This window comes from Pseudophryne corroboree, chromosome 6 (assembly GCF_028390025.1).
Source record: "Pseudophryne corroboree isolate aPseCor3 chromosome 6, aPseCor3.hap2, whole genome shotgun sequence".
Taxonomy (NCBI): domain Eukaryota; kingdom Metazoa; phylum Chordata; class Amphibia; order Anura; family Myobatrachidae; genus Pseudophryne; species Pseudophryne corroboree.
The window spans coordinates 574610390-574625768 of NC_086449.1; the positions used below are offsets into that span (position 1 = coordinate 574610390).

A 15379-nucleotide genomic window follows, 5' to 3' on the forward strand; every position below is an offset into this window, starting at 1 on the left:
ACAATGGAGATGGATGGATACTAGTATACTTATGGATGACGAGTGACTGCCGACACAGAGGTAGCTACAGCCGTGGACTACCGTACTGCGTCTGCTAGTATAGACTGGATGATAATGATATAAAAAATATATATATATCACTACTGCAGGACAGGTATATATTATATAATGACGTACCTGCTGGACACTGTCAGCACTGCAGACTCCTAAACTACTAGTATGAAGATAGAAAAAAAAAACCCCACCACAGGTAGGTATACAATTATGGACGAGCGACTGCCGACACAGAGGTAGCTACAGCCGTGGACTACCGTACTGCGTCTGCTAGTATAGACTGGATGATAATGATATAAAAAATATATATATATATATCACTACTGCAGGACAGGTATATATTATATAATGACGGACCTGCTGGACACTGTCAGCACTGCAGACTCCTAAACTACTAGTATGAAGAAGATAGAAGAAAAAAAAACAACCACAGGTAGGTATACAATTATGGACGAGCGACTGCCGACACAGAGGTAGCTATAGCCGTGGACTACCGTACTGCGTCTGCTAGTATAGACTGGATGATAATGATATAAAATATATATATATATCACTACTGCAGGTATATATTATAATATAATGAATGACGGACCTGCTGGACACTGTCAGCAGAATGCGTTTATAGAATAAAAAAAAAAAACACCACACGAGTGTTTAACTTTTTCAGGCAGACAATATACTGGTGGTCACTGGTCAGTCACACTGGCAGCAAAAGTGTGCACTGTTAAATATGTACTCCTGCTATAACTGCTCCCCAGTCTCCCCCACAATTAAGCTGTGTGAGCAGTGAGCACTCAGCACAGTCAGATATACATAGATGATATTATCATGCAGCACACTGAGGCTGAGCACAGATATGGTATGTGACTGTGTATCGTTTTTTTTCAGGCAGAGAACGGATTATATTAAATAATAAATAAAACTGGTGGTCACTAGTATAACTATCAGCAAAACTCTGCACTCTCTGAGTACTCCTAATGCTCCAGTAAATCAAGTGTCTCACTCTCTATCTAAACGGAGAGGATGCCAGCCACGTCCTCTCCCTATCAATCTCAATGCACGTGTGAAAATGGCGGCGACGCGCGGCTCCTTATATAGAATCCGAGTCTCGCGATAGAATCCGAGCCTCGCGAGAATCCGACAGCGAGATGACGTTCGGGCGCGCTCGGGTTAGCCGAGCAAGGCGGGAAGGTTCGAACCTGCCTCGGACCCGTGTAAAAAGGCTGAAGTTCGGGGGGGTTCGGTTTCCGAGAAACCGAACCCGCTCATCACTATGTGGTACTTCATGCTGCACTGTATTTTATATGGGCTTTATACATTTACACAGCGTATTGAAGGTGCAGCCTACAAATACATACAAACTATTTTAGCACAGTACCACCTCTTTCAGACAAAACAAAAATCACATCAGAAGGATGCCTAGAATACACCTGTATCATGCATTGGAGGCAACACCTATTCACTAGGAACCAATGCTTCATTAATGTTGGCCATGACGTGACTCTGATGTGTCAATGGGCCTTGGTGGATTGTTAAGATGAATGCTCGTGAACACAGTTTCAGCCAGAGCAACTACTGCGTGTAGGTCAGGCATTCACAACTATGTTCCTCAAAGCACACTAACAGTCCAGGTTTTGAGAACAAGTGATTTAGTTATTGTGGATATCCCTAAAACATGGACTGTTATTGGTCTATCCGATTAATGGTGGTAAATTACCACAGTTAATGAATTACTGTGGGGCCTACCAACTAGCCCCTGACCACCGTCACTTATCAGGGGATTAGGCAGAATCCAGATAAGCAGCCCTCAAAGACCGGTTTCTGCACGATAACGCATGGGTCTGGAAATTTATACCAGATCCCATGTGTTATCGCCCGAAAACAAGTCATTTAACACACTGTAAAAATGGGTTGTAATAGGATAGCTCGAATAATATCGGTTAGTGTGCCTTGAGGACCGAGCTTGTGAATCACTGTAGGCAGTAAGTGCTTTATTACTAATACAAGGATACCACAGATAATTGGCATATAGCTACCAAATGGATCATTGTTTAAGCTTACTGATTTTCTACAAAGCTCAAATCTCTTGTCTAGAGTGACTAGACTAAAGTTAGGTACAACAGTATGCAAATATCTGGTCAGACAGATGACTTTCGGCTGCTTGGTCTGATATTCTCAGAATATGAAACAGCACCCAGGGCTGATGGTTTAAAAATTTGTCAGGGCTGCCCATCTGATCTGGCCTGCTACACAATGGTCAGAAAGTCTGAGTAATTATTGTAGTGTACAAGATCCGTCTTACTCAGTTCCTTTAAAAACCATCTCCTTTGAAGATCTTTAGGACAATTGCTTAAATAAAAATGATAATTCAGCAGTGTGTACAGTGAAAATAGAATGTTTCATTTCAGAGAACATGAATTGTGCGTAAAACCTTTCAGATGTGTACAGTGTTCAAGTGATTCTGATCATCTATATTTAAATATTTGAGGGATCTGCCTAAAACGATTGTTTCAGTGAAATTAGGGGAAGCTGCATAGTCTACTTGAACAGCAAACATTGACTACTTTGGGAATCCATTAAATGAGAGTAAAACTGCATAGTGTACAAAATTGGCATTTTCCCAGAAGGCATGGAGGAGGAAAATAAAAAATAAATTTAGGTAGTACTATGGAGTATTAGTACCGCTCATGCTGCCAAGAGACACTGCTGTGTTTGACTAGGACAGCACATGCAGGGCCGGCTCTACCATTAGGCAGCTGCCCGGGGGTGCGGGCCTCTGGAGGGTGCCACTGAGGGATAGCCATCAGTGTGGTTGCTATCGATGATAATAAAGGAATTAACCATCGATGGCAAACTGTGGTTGTATACCATCGATGGTTTAGCCCATAGAAGATTTGCGCATGCGCACAAGTGACTGCCCGTAGAGCCAGGCAGTTTACTTTGCGAATGCGCTTTGGCCATGCCTCTTCGTTTAACTTATGATATGGAGGTGGGGCTAGGGGAGGAGTCTTAATTGGCCGATTCAGTGTGTGTGTAGTACTGGAGCTGTGAATGGTGCAGGGCTGCTGACTGACAGCGGAGCCTGTCAAGTCAGCTAGAGAGCGAGGCGTGATGTACACGACCAAGGGGCTTAACTGCACTCACCACCCCCGGCCGGCATTCTGCGGCCAGGATCCCCGTGTCGGTATACTGACCGCCAGGATCCCAGCCGCCGGCATTCCGATACCAACCCTTAGGACTGCTGTACATGACCTAGAAACGGTTTTGCCTGACAAAGAGCATGGTAAACCACTTATCACCAAGTTGTTGTTCGGAAGGAAGGATTCCTGCACAGTCCAACGACCCTGGAAACCTAACCTCTCTGGCTCACGTCAGTGGTGAGAAGGGTTCAAGTCTGAGTTAGGAAGGGCTGGCCCTTGTCCAATTGCAAGGGCTGGAACCACCACAGCAGGGAGCGACGAACCTCCTTGGACAACACAAGCACCTGAAGCTAAAGGTAGGATCAGTTCCATCGGGAAAAAAGTTCCAACTGAACTGGGCATATCTGACCATGTTGAAAGTGGACACCAACTTGCATAGGTAGATCAACACCTGACGCTAAAGAGACCTGACCATACTCTGCAAGGAAAATATCTGGTCTCTGGGCAGAAAGACATGCTGTGACAGTAGAATCCCCAGACGAAGCATCTGTTGAGGTGGAGACAGACTGGTTTTGTGCCAATTCATGATTCAACCGTGAGCCTGAAAAAACTTCCACTGTAAGGCAGATATGGTCCTGCAGGATGACAGGATACTGAGCCATAAGGAGCAGGTCAGCCAGATAAAAGAATCCACAACCTGCGGGGCTGGAGGATTTCCGTCACTACAAACATACAGTACACTTCGTGAATGCATATTGAGCCATCGACAAACCAAAGGACAAGGCTCAAAACTGGAAATGGTCTGTGCAGACTGCAAACTGGAGTAAATGCCATGAAATCCCCCAGTTCCGAGGCCTTAAGAATAAATTGAAAGGATTTCCATCCTGAACCTTGGGACACTGAAGAAGACATTGACGGACTTCAAACTGAGGATGGGGAGGAAGGAGCAGTCTGGTTTCTGAACAGGAAAGAGTTTGATGCAGAAGTCAGTCCCTCTTTGAGAAGGAACTGGAAGGAGAACTCCAGAGGCAAGAAAAGACTGAATGGCCTCCTTTAAGGCTTCAACTAGAAGCCCTGTCTAGTAGTACTGGGGTGGAGGAAGTTACCTGAAGGATAAATAACCCTTTGATCCTATTGCTTCTCAAACAGGAATCGGTGCTCATTTGTGGCCAGATTTCAGCGAAAAGTAGATTACTGCCTCCCACGCTGGAGTTCTCCAGGTTGGAGATCGGGCTGCTATGCATCAGGCTTATTGGTGGCTGTCTGATGGCAAACTGACCAATCCTGTCTGGGCTTGGACCGCCTCTGGAAGAGGAACCTTGGGTCTTCATGGGACGATGATTTCTTGGTTTGCTTTGATGCTGAAAGAAAGTAGTCCTTTGTTTAGGGGCTGCTGATGGCAGAAAAAAGGGTTTCTGAAGCCTCTACAGTTGCGATATCTGTGTCCAATTCAGGTCCAAAAAATAATATCACCATTAAAAAGGGAAGAGATTCTAAGGAAGTCTTTGATTACAAATCAATGCCACACACAGCCAGAAACCTTGTACATTTATTTTTTTATAGTACACTGAAACAGCAGTGCTACAACACAAACAAACCTTGTATAAACGAAGGAAACAAAGGCAGTTCTACAGTATACTAAACTAAAACAAACTAGTAACTTGTCAGAAGCAATACATACAGACAGAGTCAAGTGCTTTAAGATAACAGAAATTATCTCCAGCTACCATCACCAAGAGGTGAAGTAGGGAAGGCAAACTATGCCAGACAGTTGTGTGAGGTACAGGGGAGGCAGGAAAATGTCCCTCTCACAGGCAGCAGTCGCCAGTGTAAAATGGCTGACGAGTGTCTTTGTAGCGAACTGAGAGGGGGAGCCTTTGGCAGGCAGCCTAGAACACGTGGGCACACCAAAGTTGGGGAAGGAGTAAGCCAGGTGAAAGCTCCGCCCCCTGGCCAGCCCCAGGGACTTTTCGCTGTCCCTATTATAAATAATGGCCCTGGTGGTCCAGTATAGGAGCATAGGAGACACTTACAAGCCCCTTCGGTGGCCTCCCACTCCGAAGTGAACTGCTGCTGAAAACCTTACCTGCTTCTCCAATGCTGCGAGACAGGCCAGTATCACTGACCCAGTCGCCAGTACTCAAGCCGCTGGAATGAGGCAGTCAGCGGTAGACTGGTGCTGCACCACCGGCAACCAGTGTAGTAAAAAAATAAAAATAAATGTAAAATAACTGCAAAAATGCGGCCAGAAAAATATGTGTGCCAAGAACCTAGGGCATCAAAGAAAAACTGGCTGCTGTAGGCAGGGACGGAGTGCAGGGGAGGATGAGTCTGTGCTGCTGCTGAAAGCTTAATTCTTTGGTGATCGGACTCCTTTTGCTCCACCACTACCCACTGTTTTCACTGTCCCCCATGGATGTATGAGAAAGATTAAATAACTTGGGTCTCCCTAAGATATCTCAGCATAATATTGTCATAGATATGTTCTCTACACCGGTTTGATACTTTTCAGTACACTGCAGAACATGCCACAAGAAATTGTCTAGGAGAGAATGAGTTTTCCTGTACGTCTATAGATGACCCTGCAGGGGAAAATAACAGGAAATCATACCTTCATCATGTGCACTCTCTCCTTTTGGTATTCCTACATAAACCATGACGTTAACGGCATCCGATACATCCAAATGCAAATTTGTTGTTCCAACCCGTCTATCTTCAGCAGTAATTAAGCCTTCATTAAAAGACAAAGACAATATATTCAAAGTTTGTTTCAGGAGCACTGGAATAAAAAATAATTTAAGATAAAGAAAAAATAGGATTTTAATACCTACCGGTAAATCCTTTTCTCTTAGTCCGTAGAGGATGCTGGGGACTCCAAAAGGACCATGGGGTATAGACGGGATCCGCAGGAGACATGGGCACACTATAAGACTTTGAATGGGTGTGAACTGGCTCCTCCCTCTATGCCCCTCCTCCAGACCTCAGTTATAGGAACTGTGCCCAGAGGAGACGAACATTTCGAGGAAAAGGATTTTGTTAAACTAAGGGTGAGATACATACCACCTCACACCACACCGTACAACACGGCAGTTAATTAGACCAAGTTAACAATGTGAACAAAAACAGATCAGCAACAGCCTGACCCTTACCAAACACAACCTTTCTGTAACTTCCCCAGCATCCTCTACGGACTAAGAGAAAAGGATTTACCGGTAGGTATTAAAATCCTATTTTCTCCTTCGCCCTAGAGGATGCTGGGGACTCCAAAAGGACCATGGGGTTTATACCAAAGCTCCAAACCGGGCGGGAGAGTGCGGATGACTCTGCAGCACCGATTGAGCAAACATGAGGTCCTCATCAGCCAGGGTATCAAACTTGTAGAACTTTGCAAAAGTGTTTGACCCCGACCAAGTAGCTGCTCGGCAAAGCTGTAATGCCGAGACGCCTCGGGCAGCCGCCCAAGATGAGCCCACCTTCCTAGTGGAATGGGCTTTCACCGATTTCGGTAACGGCAATCCAGCTGTAGAATGAGCCTGCTGAATCGTATTACAGATCCAGCGCGCAATAGTCTGCTTAGAAGCAGGAGCGCCAACCTTGTTGGACGCATATAGGACAAACAGCACCTCTGTTTTTCTCACCCGAGCCGTTCTGGCTACATAAATTTTCAAAACTCTGACCACATCAAGAGACCTTGAATCAGCCAAGGCTTCAGTAGCCACAGGCACCACAATAGGTTGGTTCATATGAAACGAAGAAACCACCTTCTGTAGAAAATGTTGACGAGTTCTCAACTCCGCTCTATCCTCATGGAAGATTAGATAGGGGCTTTTGTAAGACAAAGCCGCCAATTCGGACACCTGCCTTGCGGACGCCAAGGCCAATAGCATGACCACTTTCCAAGTGAGAAATTTCAACTCAACCGTTTGTAAAGGTTCAAACCAAATGTGACAAAAGGAACTGTAACACCACGTTAAGGTCCCATGGCGCCACTGGGGGCACAAATGGAGGTTGAATGTGTAGTACGCCTTTCACGAACGTCTGAACTTCAGGAAGCGAGGCCAATTCCCTTTGAAAGAAAATTGATAAGGCCGAAACCTGCACTTTAATGGAGCCTAACTTCAGGCCCGCATCCACACCTGCTTGCAAAAAATGAAGAAACCGCCCCAAGTGAAACTCTTCCGTAGGAGCCTTCTTGGATTCACACCAAGACACGTATTTTCTCCAGATACGGTGATAATGCTTCGCCGTTACCTCCTTTCTAGCCTTAAGTAGCGTGGGGATGACTTCCCCGGGAATAGCCTTCCTAGCTAGGATTTGGCGTTCAACCGCCATGCTGTCAAACGCAACCGCGGTAAGTCCTGGAACACGCACGGTCTTTGCTGTAACATATCCTCTCTTAGAGGAAGAGGCCAAGGATCTCCTGTGAGTAATTCCTGAAGATCCGGATACCAGGCCCTCCGAGGCCAATATGGAACAACGAGTATCGCCTGAACCCTTGTTCTCACGATCCTTATCACCTTTGGGATGAGTGGAAGTGGAGGGAACACATAGACCGACTGAAACACCCACGGTGTCACCAGAGCGTCCACTGCTACTGCTTGAGGGTCCCTCGACCTGGAACAATATGTCTGAAGCTTCTTGTTGAGGCGAGACGCCATCATGTCTATTTGAGGAATTCCCCAACAACTTGTCACTTCTGCAAAGACCTCTTGATGAAGACCCCACTCTCCTGGGTGGAGATAGTGTCTGCTGAGGAAGTCTGCTTCCCAGTTGTCCACGCCTGGAATGAAGACCGCTGACAGGGCGCTTGCATGTTTTTCCGCCCAGCGAAGGATCTTGGTGGCCTCCGCCATCGCCGCTCTGCTCTTTGTTCCGCCCTGGCGGTTTATGTGCGCCACGGCTGTGATGTTGTCCGACTGAATCAGGACGGGCCGGTCGCGAAGAAAATGTTTCGCTTGTAGCAGACCGTTGTAGATGGCCCTTAATTCCAGAATGTTTATGTGCAGACAAGCTTCCTGGCTTGACCATTTTCCCTGGAAATTTTTTCCCTGTGTGACTGCTACCCAACCTCGAAGACTCGCGTCCGTGGTCACCAGAATCGAATCTTGGATGCCGAACCTGCGACCCTCTAGAAGGTGAGAACTTTGGAGCCACCACAGGAGAGAAACCCTGGCGCTGGGGGACAGAGTTATTTTTCAGTGCATCTGCAGATGGGACCCTGACCACTTGTCCAGTAGGTCCCACTGAAACGTTCTTGCATGGAACCTGCCTCGTAGGCCGCCACCATTTTCCCCAGCACTCGAGTGCATTGATGAATCGACACTCTTGGCGGTTTCAGAAGTTCCTTGACCATGTTCCGGATTTCCTGAGCTTTTTCCAACGGAAGAAAAATCTTCTGCAGTTCCGTGTCCAGAATCATGCCCAAAAACGACAACAGAGTTGTCGGAATCAACTGCGACTTTGGCAAATTCAGGAGCCAGCCATGCTGTTGCAGCACCCGCAGTGAGAGCGCAACGTTTTTTAGTAACAGCTCCTGTGATCTCGCCTTTATCGGGAGATTGTCCAAGTACGGGATAATTGTGACCCCTTGCTTGCTCAGGAGCACCATCATTTCCGCCATTACCTTTGTGAAAATCCTCGGGGCCGTGGAAAGACCAAACGGCAACATCTGAAATTGGTAATGACAATCCTGAACAGCGAACCTCAGATACGCCTGATGAGGAGGATAAATGGGAACATGTAGGTAAGCATCCTTTATGTCGACAGATACCATAAAATCCCCCCCCCTCCAGACTGGAGATCACCGCTCAGAGATTCCATCTTGAATTTTAAACTTTTTAAATACACACTGAGGGATTTTAAATTCAGAATCGGTCTGACCGAGCCGTCCGGCTTCGGGACCACGAACAGGCTTGAATAAAACCCTTCTCCCCTCTGTGATGGGGGAACTTCGACAATGACTCGCTGCTGACACAGCTTTTGTATCACCGTACACACTACCTCTCTTTCCGGAAGAGAAGCTGGTAAGGCCGATTTGAAAAATTGGCGCGGAGGCACGTCTTGAAACTCCAGCTTGTATCCTTGGGTCACAATTTCCAGCACCCAAGGATCCAGGCCCGAGAGAACCCAGACCTGACCGAAGAGTTGAAGACGCGCTCCCACCGATGCGGACTCCCACAGGGGAGCCCCAGCGTCATGCGGTGGATTTGGTAGAAGCCGGGGAGTACTTCTGCTCCTGGGAGCCTGCCACAGCCGGCGATCTTTTTCCTCTACCCTTACCTCAAGGAAAGATGACCCACGTCCTTTCCGGAATTTCTGCGACCGAAAGGACTACATCTGATATGGGGGCGTTTTCTTTTGCTGTGGAGGAACAAAAGGCAGAAAAGAGGACTTACCCGCGGTAGCTGTAGAAACCAGGTCCGCGAGGCCTTCACCAAACAAAACTCCACCCTTGTAGGGGAGAGCCTCCATAGCCTTCTTAGAATCAGCATCACCATTCCACTGACGAGTCCACAACGCCCTTCTAGCCGAGACCGCCATGGCATTGGCCCTTGATCCCAAAAAGCCAATATCTCTCGCCGTCTCTTTTAGATAGACTGCAGCGTCCCTGATATGACCCAGTGTCAAAAGCACGCTATCCCGATCCAGGGTGTCTATATCCGATGACAAGTTATCTGTCCACTTTTCAATCGCGTTACTCACCCACGCCGAAGCCACAGCCGGCCTGAGCAGAGTACCTGTCGTGACAAACAGATTTCAAGGTAGCTTCCTGCCTCCGATCAACAGGATCTTTAAAGGGTCGCCATTTCAGGAGACTGTAGCGCCACTTTCTTGGACAAACGCGCTAGAGCTTTGTCTACCGTGGGTGTTGCCTCCCACCCAACCCTATCCTGAGAAGGAAACGGGTATGCCATAGCAATTCTCCTGGGAATGTGCATACTTTTGTCTGGCGTTTCCCAGGCTTTTTCAAAAAGGGCATTCAGTTCATAAGAGGGAGGAAACATTACCTCCGGTTTCTTGCCCTTATACATACAGACCCTTGTCTCAGGGACAGCGGGGTCTTCCGTAATATGCAACACATCTTTTATAACCACAATCATGTACTGAATACTTTTAGCCACCTTAGGATGCAACTTTTCATCATTATAGTCGACACTGGAGTCAGACTCCGTGTCGGTATCAGTGTCTGCTACTTGGGTAAATGAATGTTTTAGGGACCCCGAGGGGGAGAGAAAATGGCGCAGGTCAGAGCTGAGGAGGAAGCCGCGCCCCCTAAAAGGCGCGCTTCGGTCCCGCTGAGATTATACTGGCGGGAGTCGCAAACAATGCCTAGGAATCTTAAAATAGCCAGATAGTGTAGAAAAAAGGGTTTTATTGCAGCCCAGGGCACCCCCCCTGCACCCTGCACCCATGCCGTGCCTGTGTGAGCGGGAGCAATGGCGCGCAGCGCGACCACTGCGCGGTACCTCAGGAAGACTGAAGTCTTCTGCCGCCTTCCGATGTCTTCTTTGCTTCGGTTACTCACCTGTCTTCGATCTTCTGGCTCTGTGAGAGGGACGGCGGCACGGCTCCGGGAGCGAGCAGCTAGGCGACCCAAGTGATCGGACCCTCTGCAGCTAATGGTGTCCAGTAGCCTAAGAAGCAGAGCCTATCCGTCTCACAGAAGTAGGTCTGCTTCTCTCTCCTCACAAAGCAGGGAGCCTGTTGCCAGCAGTGCTCCCTGAAAATAAATAAGAATTTACTTACCGATAATTCTATTTCTCGTAGTCCGTAGTGAATGCTGGGAACTCCGTAAGGACCATTGGGAATAGCGGCTCCGCAGGAGACTGGGCACAAAAGTAAAGCTTTAGGACTACCTGGTGTGCACTGGCTCCTCCCCCTATGACCCTCCTCCAAGCCTCAGTTAGGATACTGTGCCCGGACGAGCGTACACAATAAGGAAGGATTTATGAATCCCGGGTAAGACTCATACCAGCCACACCAATCACACCGTACAACTTGTGATCTGAACCCAGTTAACAGCATGATAACAGAGGAGCCTCTGGATAGATGGCTCACAACAACAATAACCCGATTAGTTAACAATAACTATATACAAGTATTGCAGATAATCCGCACTGGGGATGGGCGCCCAGCATCCACTACGGACTACGAGAAATAGAATTATCGGTAAGTAAATTCTTATTTTCTCTGACGTCCTAGTGGATGCTGGGAACTCCGTAAGGACCATGGGGATTATACCAAAGCTCCCAAACGGGCGGGAGAGTGCGGATGACTCTGCAGCACCGAGTGAGAAAACTCCAGGTCCTCCTCAGCCAGAGTGTCAAATTTGTAAAATTTCACAAAAGTATTTGACCCTGACCAAGTAGCAGCTCGGCAAAGTTGTAAAGCCGAGACCCCTCGGGCAGCCGCCCAAGATGAGCCCACCTTCCTTGTGGAGTGGGCTTTTACAGATTTTGGCTGTGGCAGGCCTGCCACAGAATGTGCAAGCTGGATTGTACTACAAATCCAGCGAGCAATAGTCTGCTTAGAAGCAGGAGCACCCAGCTTGTTGGGTGCGTACAGGATAAATAGCGAGTCAGATTTTCTGACTCCAGCCGTCCTGGAAACATATTTTCAGGGCCCTGACAACGTCCAGCAACTTGGAGTCCTCCAAGTCCCTAGTAGCCGCAGGTACCACAATAGGCTGGTTCAGGTGAAACGCTGAAACCACCTTAGGGAGAAATTGAGGACGAGTCCTCAATTCTGCCCTGTCCGTATGAAAAATCAGGCAAGGGCTTTTACAGGATAAAGCCGCCAATTCTGACACACGCCTGGCCGAAGCCAGGGCCAACAGCATGACCACTTTCCATGTGAGATATTTTAAGTCCACAGTGTTGAGTGGTTCAAACCAATGTGATTTTAGGAAACCCAAAACATTCAGATCCCAGGGTGCCACTGGAGGCACAAAAGGAGGCTGTATATGGAGCACTCCCTTAAACGTCTGGACTTCAGGCACTGAAGCCAGTTCCCTTTGAAAGAAAATCGACAGGGCCGAAATCTGGACCTTAATGGATCCTAATTTTAGGCCCATAGACACTCCTGCTTGCAGGAAATGCAGGAATCGACCCAGTTGAAATTCCTCCGTCGGGGCCTTTTTGGCCTCGCACCACGCAACATATTTCCGCCAGATGCGGTGATAATGCTTTGCGGTTACATCCTTTCTGGCTTTTATCAAAGTAGGGATGACTTCGTCTGGAATGCCTTTTTCCTTTAGGATCCGGCGTTCAACCGCCATGCCGTCAAACGCAGCCGCGGTAAGTATTGGAACAGACAGGGTCCCTGCTGGAGCAGGTCCCTTCTCAGAGGTAGAGGCCACGGGTCCTCTGTGAGCATTTCTTGAAGTTCCGGGTACCAAGTCCTTCTTGGCCAATCCGGAGCCACGAGAATGGTTCTTACTCCTCCCCGCCGTATAATTCTCAGCACCTTGGGTATGAGAGGCAGAGGAGGGAACACATACACTGACTGGTACACCCACGGTGTTACCAGAGCGTCCACAGCTATTGCTTGAGGGTCCCTTGACCTGGCGCAATACCTGTCCAGTTTTTTGTTGAGGTGGGACGCCATCATGTCCACCTTTGGTTTTTCCCAACGGTTTACAATCATGTGGAAGACTTCTGGGTGAAGTCCCCACTCTCCCGGGTGGAGGTCGTGCCTGCTGAGAAAGTCTGCTTCCCAGTTGTCCACTCCCGGAATGAACACTGCTGACAGTGCTATCACATGATTTTCCGCCCAGCGAAGAATCCTTGCAGCTTCTGCCATTGCCCTCCTGCTTCTTGTGCCGCCCTGTCTGTTTACGTGGGCGACTGCCGTGATGTTGTCCGACTGGATCAGCACCGGCTGACCTTGAAGCAGGTCTTGCTTGGCTTAGAGCATTGTAAATGGCCCTTAGCTCCAGGATATTTATGTGAAGTGATGTCTCCAGGCTTGACCACAAGCCCTGGAAATTTCTTCCCTGTGTGACTGCTCCCCAGCCTCGCAGGCTGGCATCTGTGGTCACCAGGACCCAGTCCTGAATGCCGAATCTGCGGCCCTCTAGAAGATGAGCACTCTGCAACCACCACAGGAGAGACACCCTTGTCCTTGGGGACAGTGTTATCCGCTGATGCATCTGAAGATGCGATCCGGACCATTTGTCCAGCAGGTCCCACTGGAATGTTCTTGCGTGGAATCTGCCGAATGGGATTGCTTCGTAGGAAGCCACCATTTTTCCCAGGACCCTTGTGCATTGATGCACTGATACTTGGCCTGGTTTTAGGAGGTTCCTGACTAGCTCGGATAACTCCCTGGCTTTCTCTTCCGGGAGAAACACCTTTTTCTGGACTGTGTCCAGGATCATCCCTAGGAATAGAAGACGTGTCGTCGGGATCAGCTGCGATTTTGGGATATTGAGAATCCAACCGTGCTGCCGCAGCACTACTTGAGATAGTGCTACTCCGACTACCAACTGTTCCCTGGATCTCGCCCTTATCAGGAGATCTTCCAAGTAAGGGATAATTAAAACTCCTTTCCTTCGAAGGAGTATCATCATTTTGGCCATTACTTTGGTAAAGACCCGGGGTGCCGTGGACAATCCAAACGGCAGCGTCTGAAACTGATAGTGGCAGTTCTGTACCACAAACCTGAGGTACCCTTGGTGAGAAGGGTAAATTGGGACATGGAGGTAAGTATCCTTGATGTCCAGAGACACCATATAATCCCCTTCTTCAAGGTTCGCGATCACCGCTCTGAGTGACTCCATCTTGAATTCGAACCTCTGTATGTAAGTGTTCAAAGATTTTAGATTTAAAATGGGTCTCACCGAGCCGTCCGGCTTCGGTACCACAAACAGCGTGGAATAATACCCCTTTCCCTGTTGCAGGAGGGGTACCTTGATTATCACCTGCTGGGAATACAGCTTGTGAATGGCTTCCAATACCGCCTCCCTGTCGGAGGGAGACGTCGGTAAGGCAGACTTTAGGAAACGGCGAGGGGGAGACGTCTCGAATTCCAATTTGTACCCCTGAGATACTATCTGAAGGATCCAGGGGTCCACTTGTGAGTGAGCCCACTGTGCGCTGAAATTCTTGAGACGGGCCCCCACCGTGCCTGAGTCCGCTTGTATAGCCCCAGCGTCATGCTGAGGACTTGGCAGAAGCGGGAAAGGACTTCTGTTCCTGGGAACTGGCTGTTTGCTGCAGCCTTTTTCCTCTCCCTCTGCCACGGGGCAGAAATGAGGAGCCTTTTGTCCTCTTGCCCTTATGGGGCCGAAAGGACTGCGCCTGATAATACGGTGTCTTCTTATGTTGAGAGGCTACCTGGGGTAAAAATGTGGATTTCCCAGCAGTTGCCGTGGACACCAGGTCTGATAGACCTACCCCAAATAACTCCTCCCCTTTATAAGGCAATACTTCCATATGCCTTTTGGAATCAGCATCACCTGACCACTGCCGCGTCCATAACCCTCTTCTGGCAGATATGGACAGCGCACTTACTCTTGCCAGTCGGCAAATATCCCTCTGTGCATCACGCATATATAAAAATGCATCTTTTAAATGCTCTATAGTCAGCAATATACTGTCCCTATCCAGGGTATCAATATTTTCAGTCAGGGAATCCGACCAAGCCACCCCAGCACTGCACATCCAGGCTGAGGCGATTGCTGGTCGCAGTATAACACCCGTGTGAGTGTATATACATTTTAGGATATTCTCCTGCTTTCTGTCAGCAGGTTCCTTAAGGGCGGCCGTATCAGGAGACGGCAGTGCCACCTGTTTAGACAAGCGTGTGAGCGCTTTATCCACCCTAGGGGGTGTTTCCCAACGTGCCCTATCCTCTGGCGGGAAAGGGTATGATGCCAATAACCTTTTAGGAATTATCAGTTTTTTATCGGGAGAAACCCACGCTTCATCACACACTTCATTTAATTCCTCAGATGCAGGAAAAACTACAGGTAGTTTTTTCTCACCAAACATAATACCCTTTTTAACGGTACTTGTACCATCAGAAATGTGTAAAACATTTTTCATTGCCTCAATCATGTAACGTGTGGCCCTACTGGAAGTCACATTTGTCTCTTCATCGTCGACACTGGAGTCAGTATCCGTGTCGGCGTCTGTATCTGCCATCTGTGATAGCGGGCGTTTAAGAGCCCCCGATGGTCTTTG

The 15379-nt window shown here is 48.2% G+C and overlaps 1 protein-coding gene across 2 annotated transcripts in view; it reads right to left on the minus strand.

Annotated features, from left to right (window-relative positions):
- Positions 1-15379, minus strand: part of KDM3B (lysine demethylase 3B) — a 308304-nt gene that overhangs the window by 24610 nt on the left and 268315 nt on the right. For both annotated transcript variants that reach the window (XM_063927861.1, XM_063927860.1), the window contains exon 20: positions 5806-5925. In XM_063927861.1, the coding sequence (XP_063783931.1) occupies positions 5806-5925 (120 nt within the window). The remainder of the gene's footprint in view (positions 1-5805; positions 5926-15379) is intronic.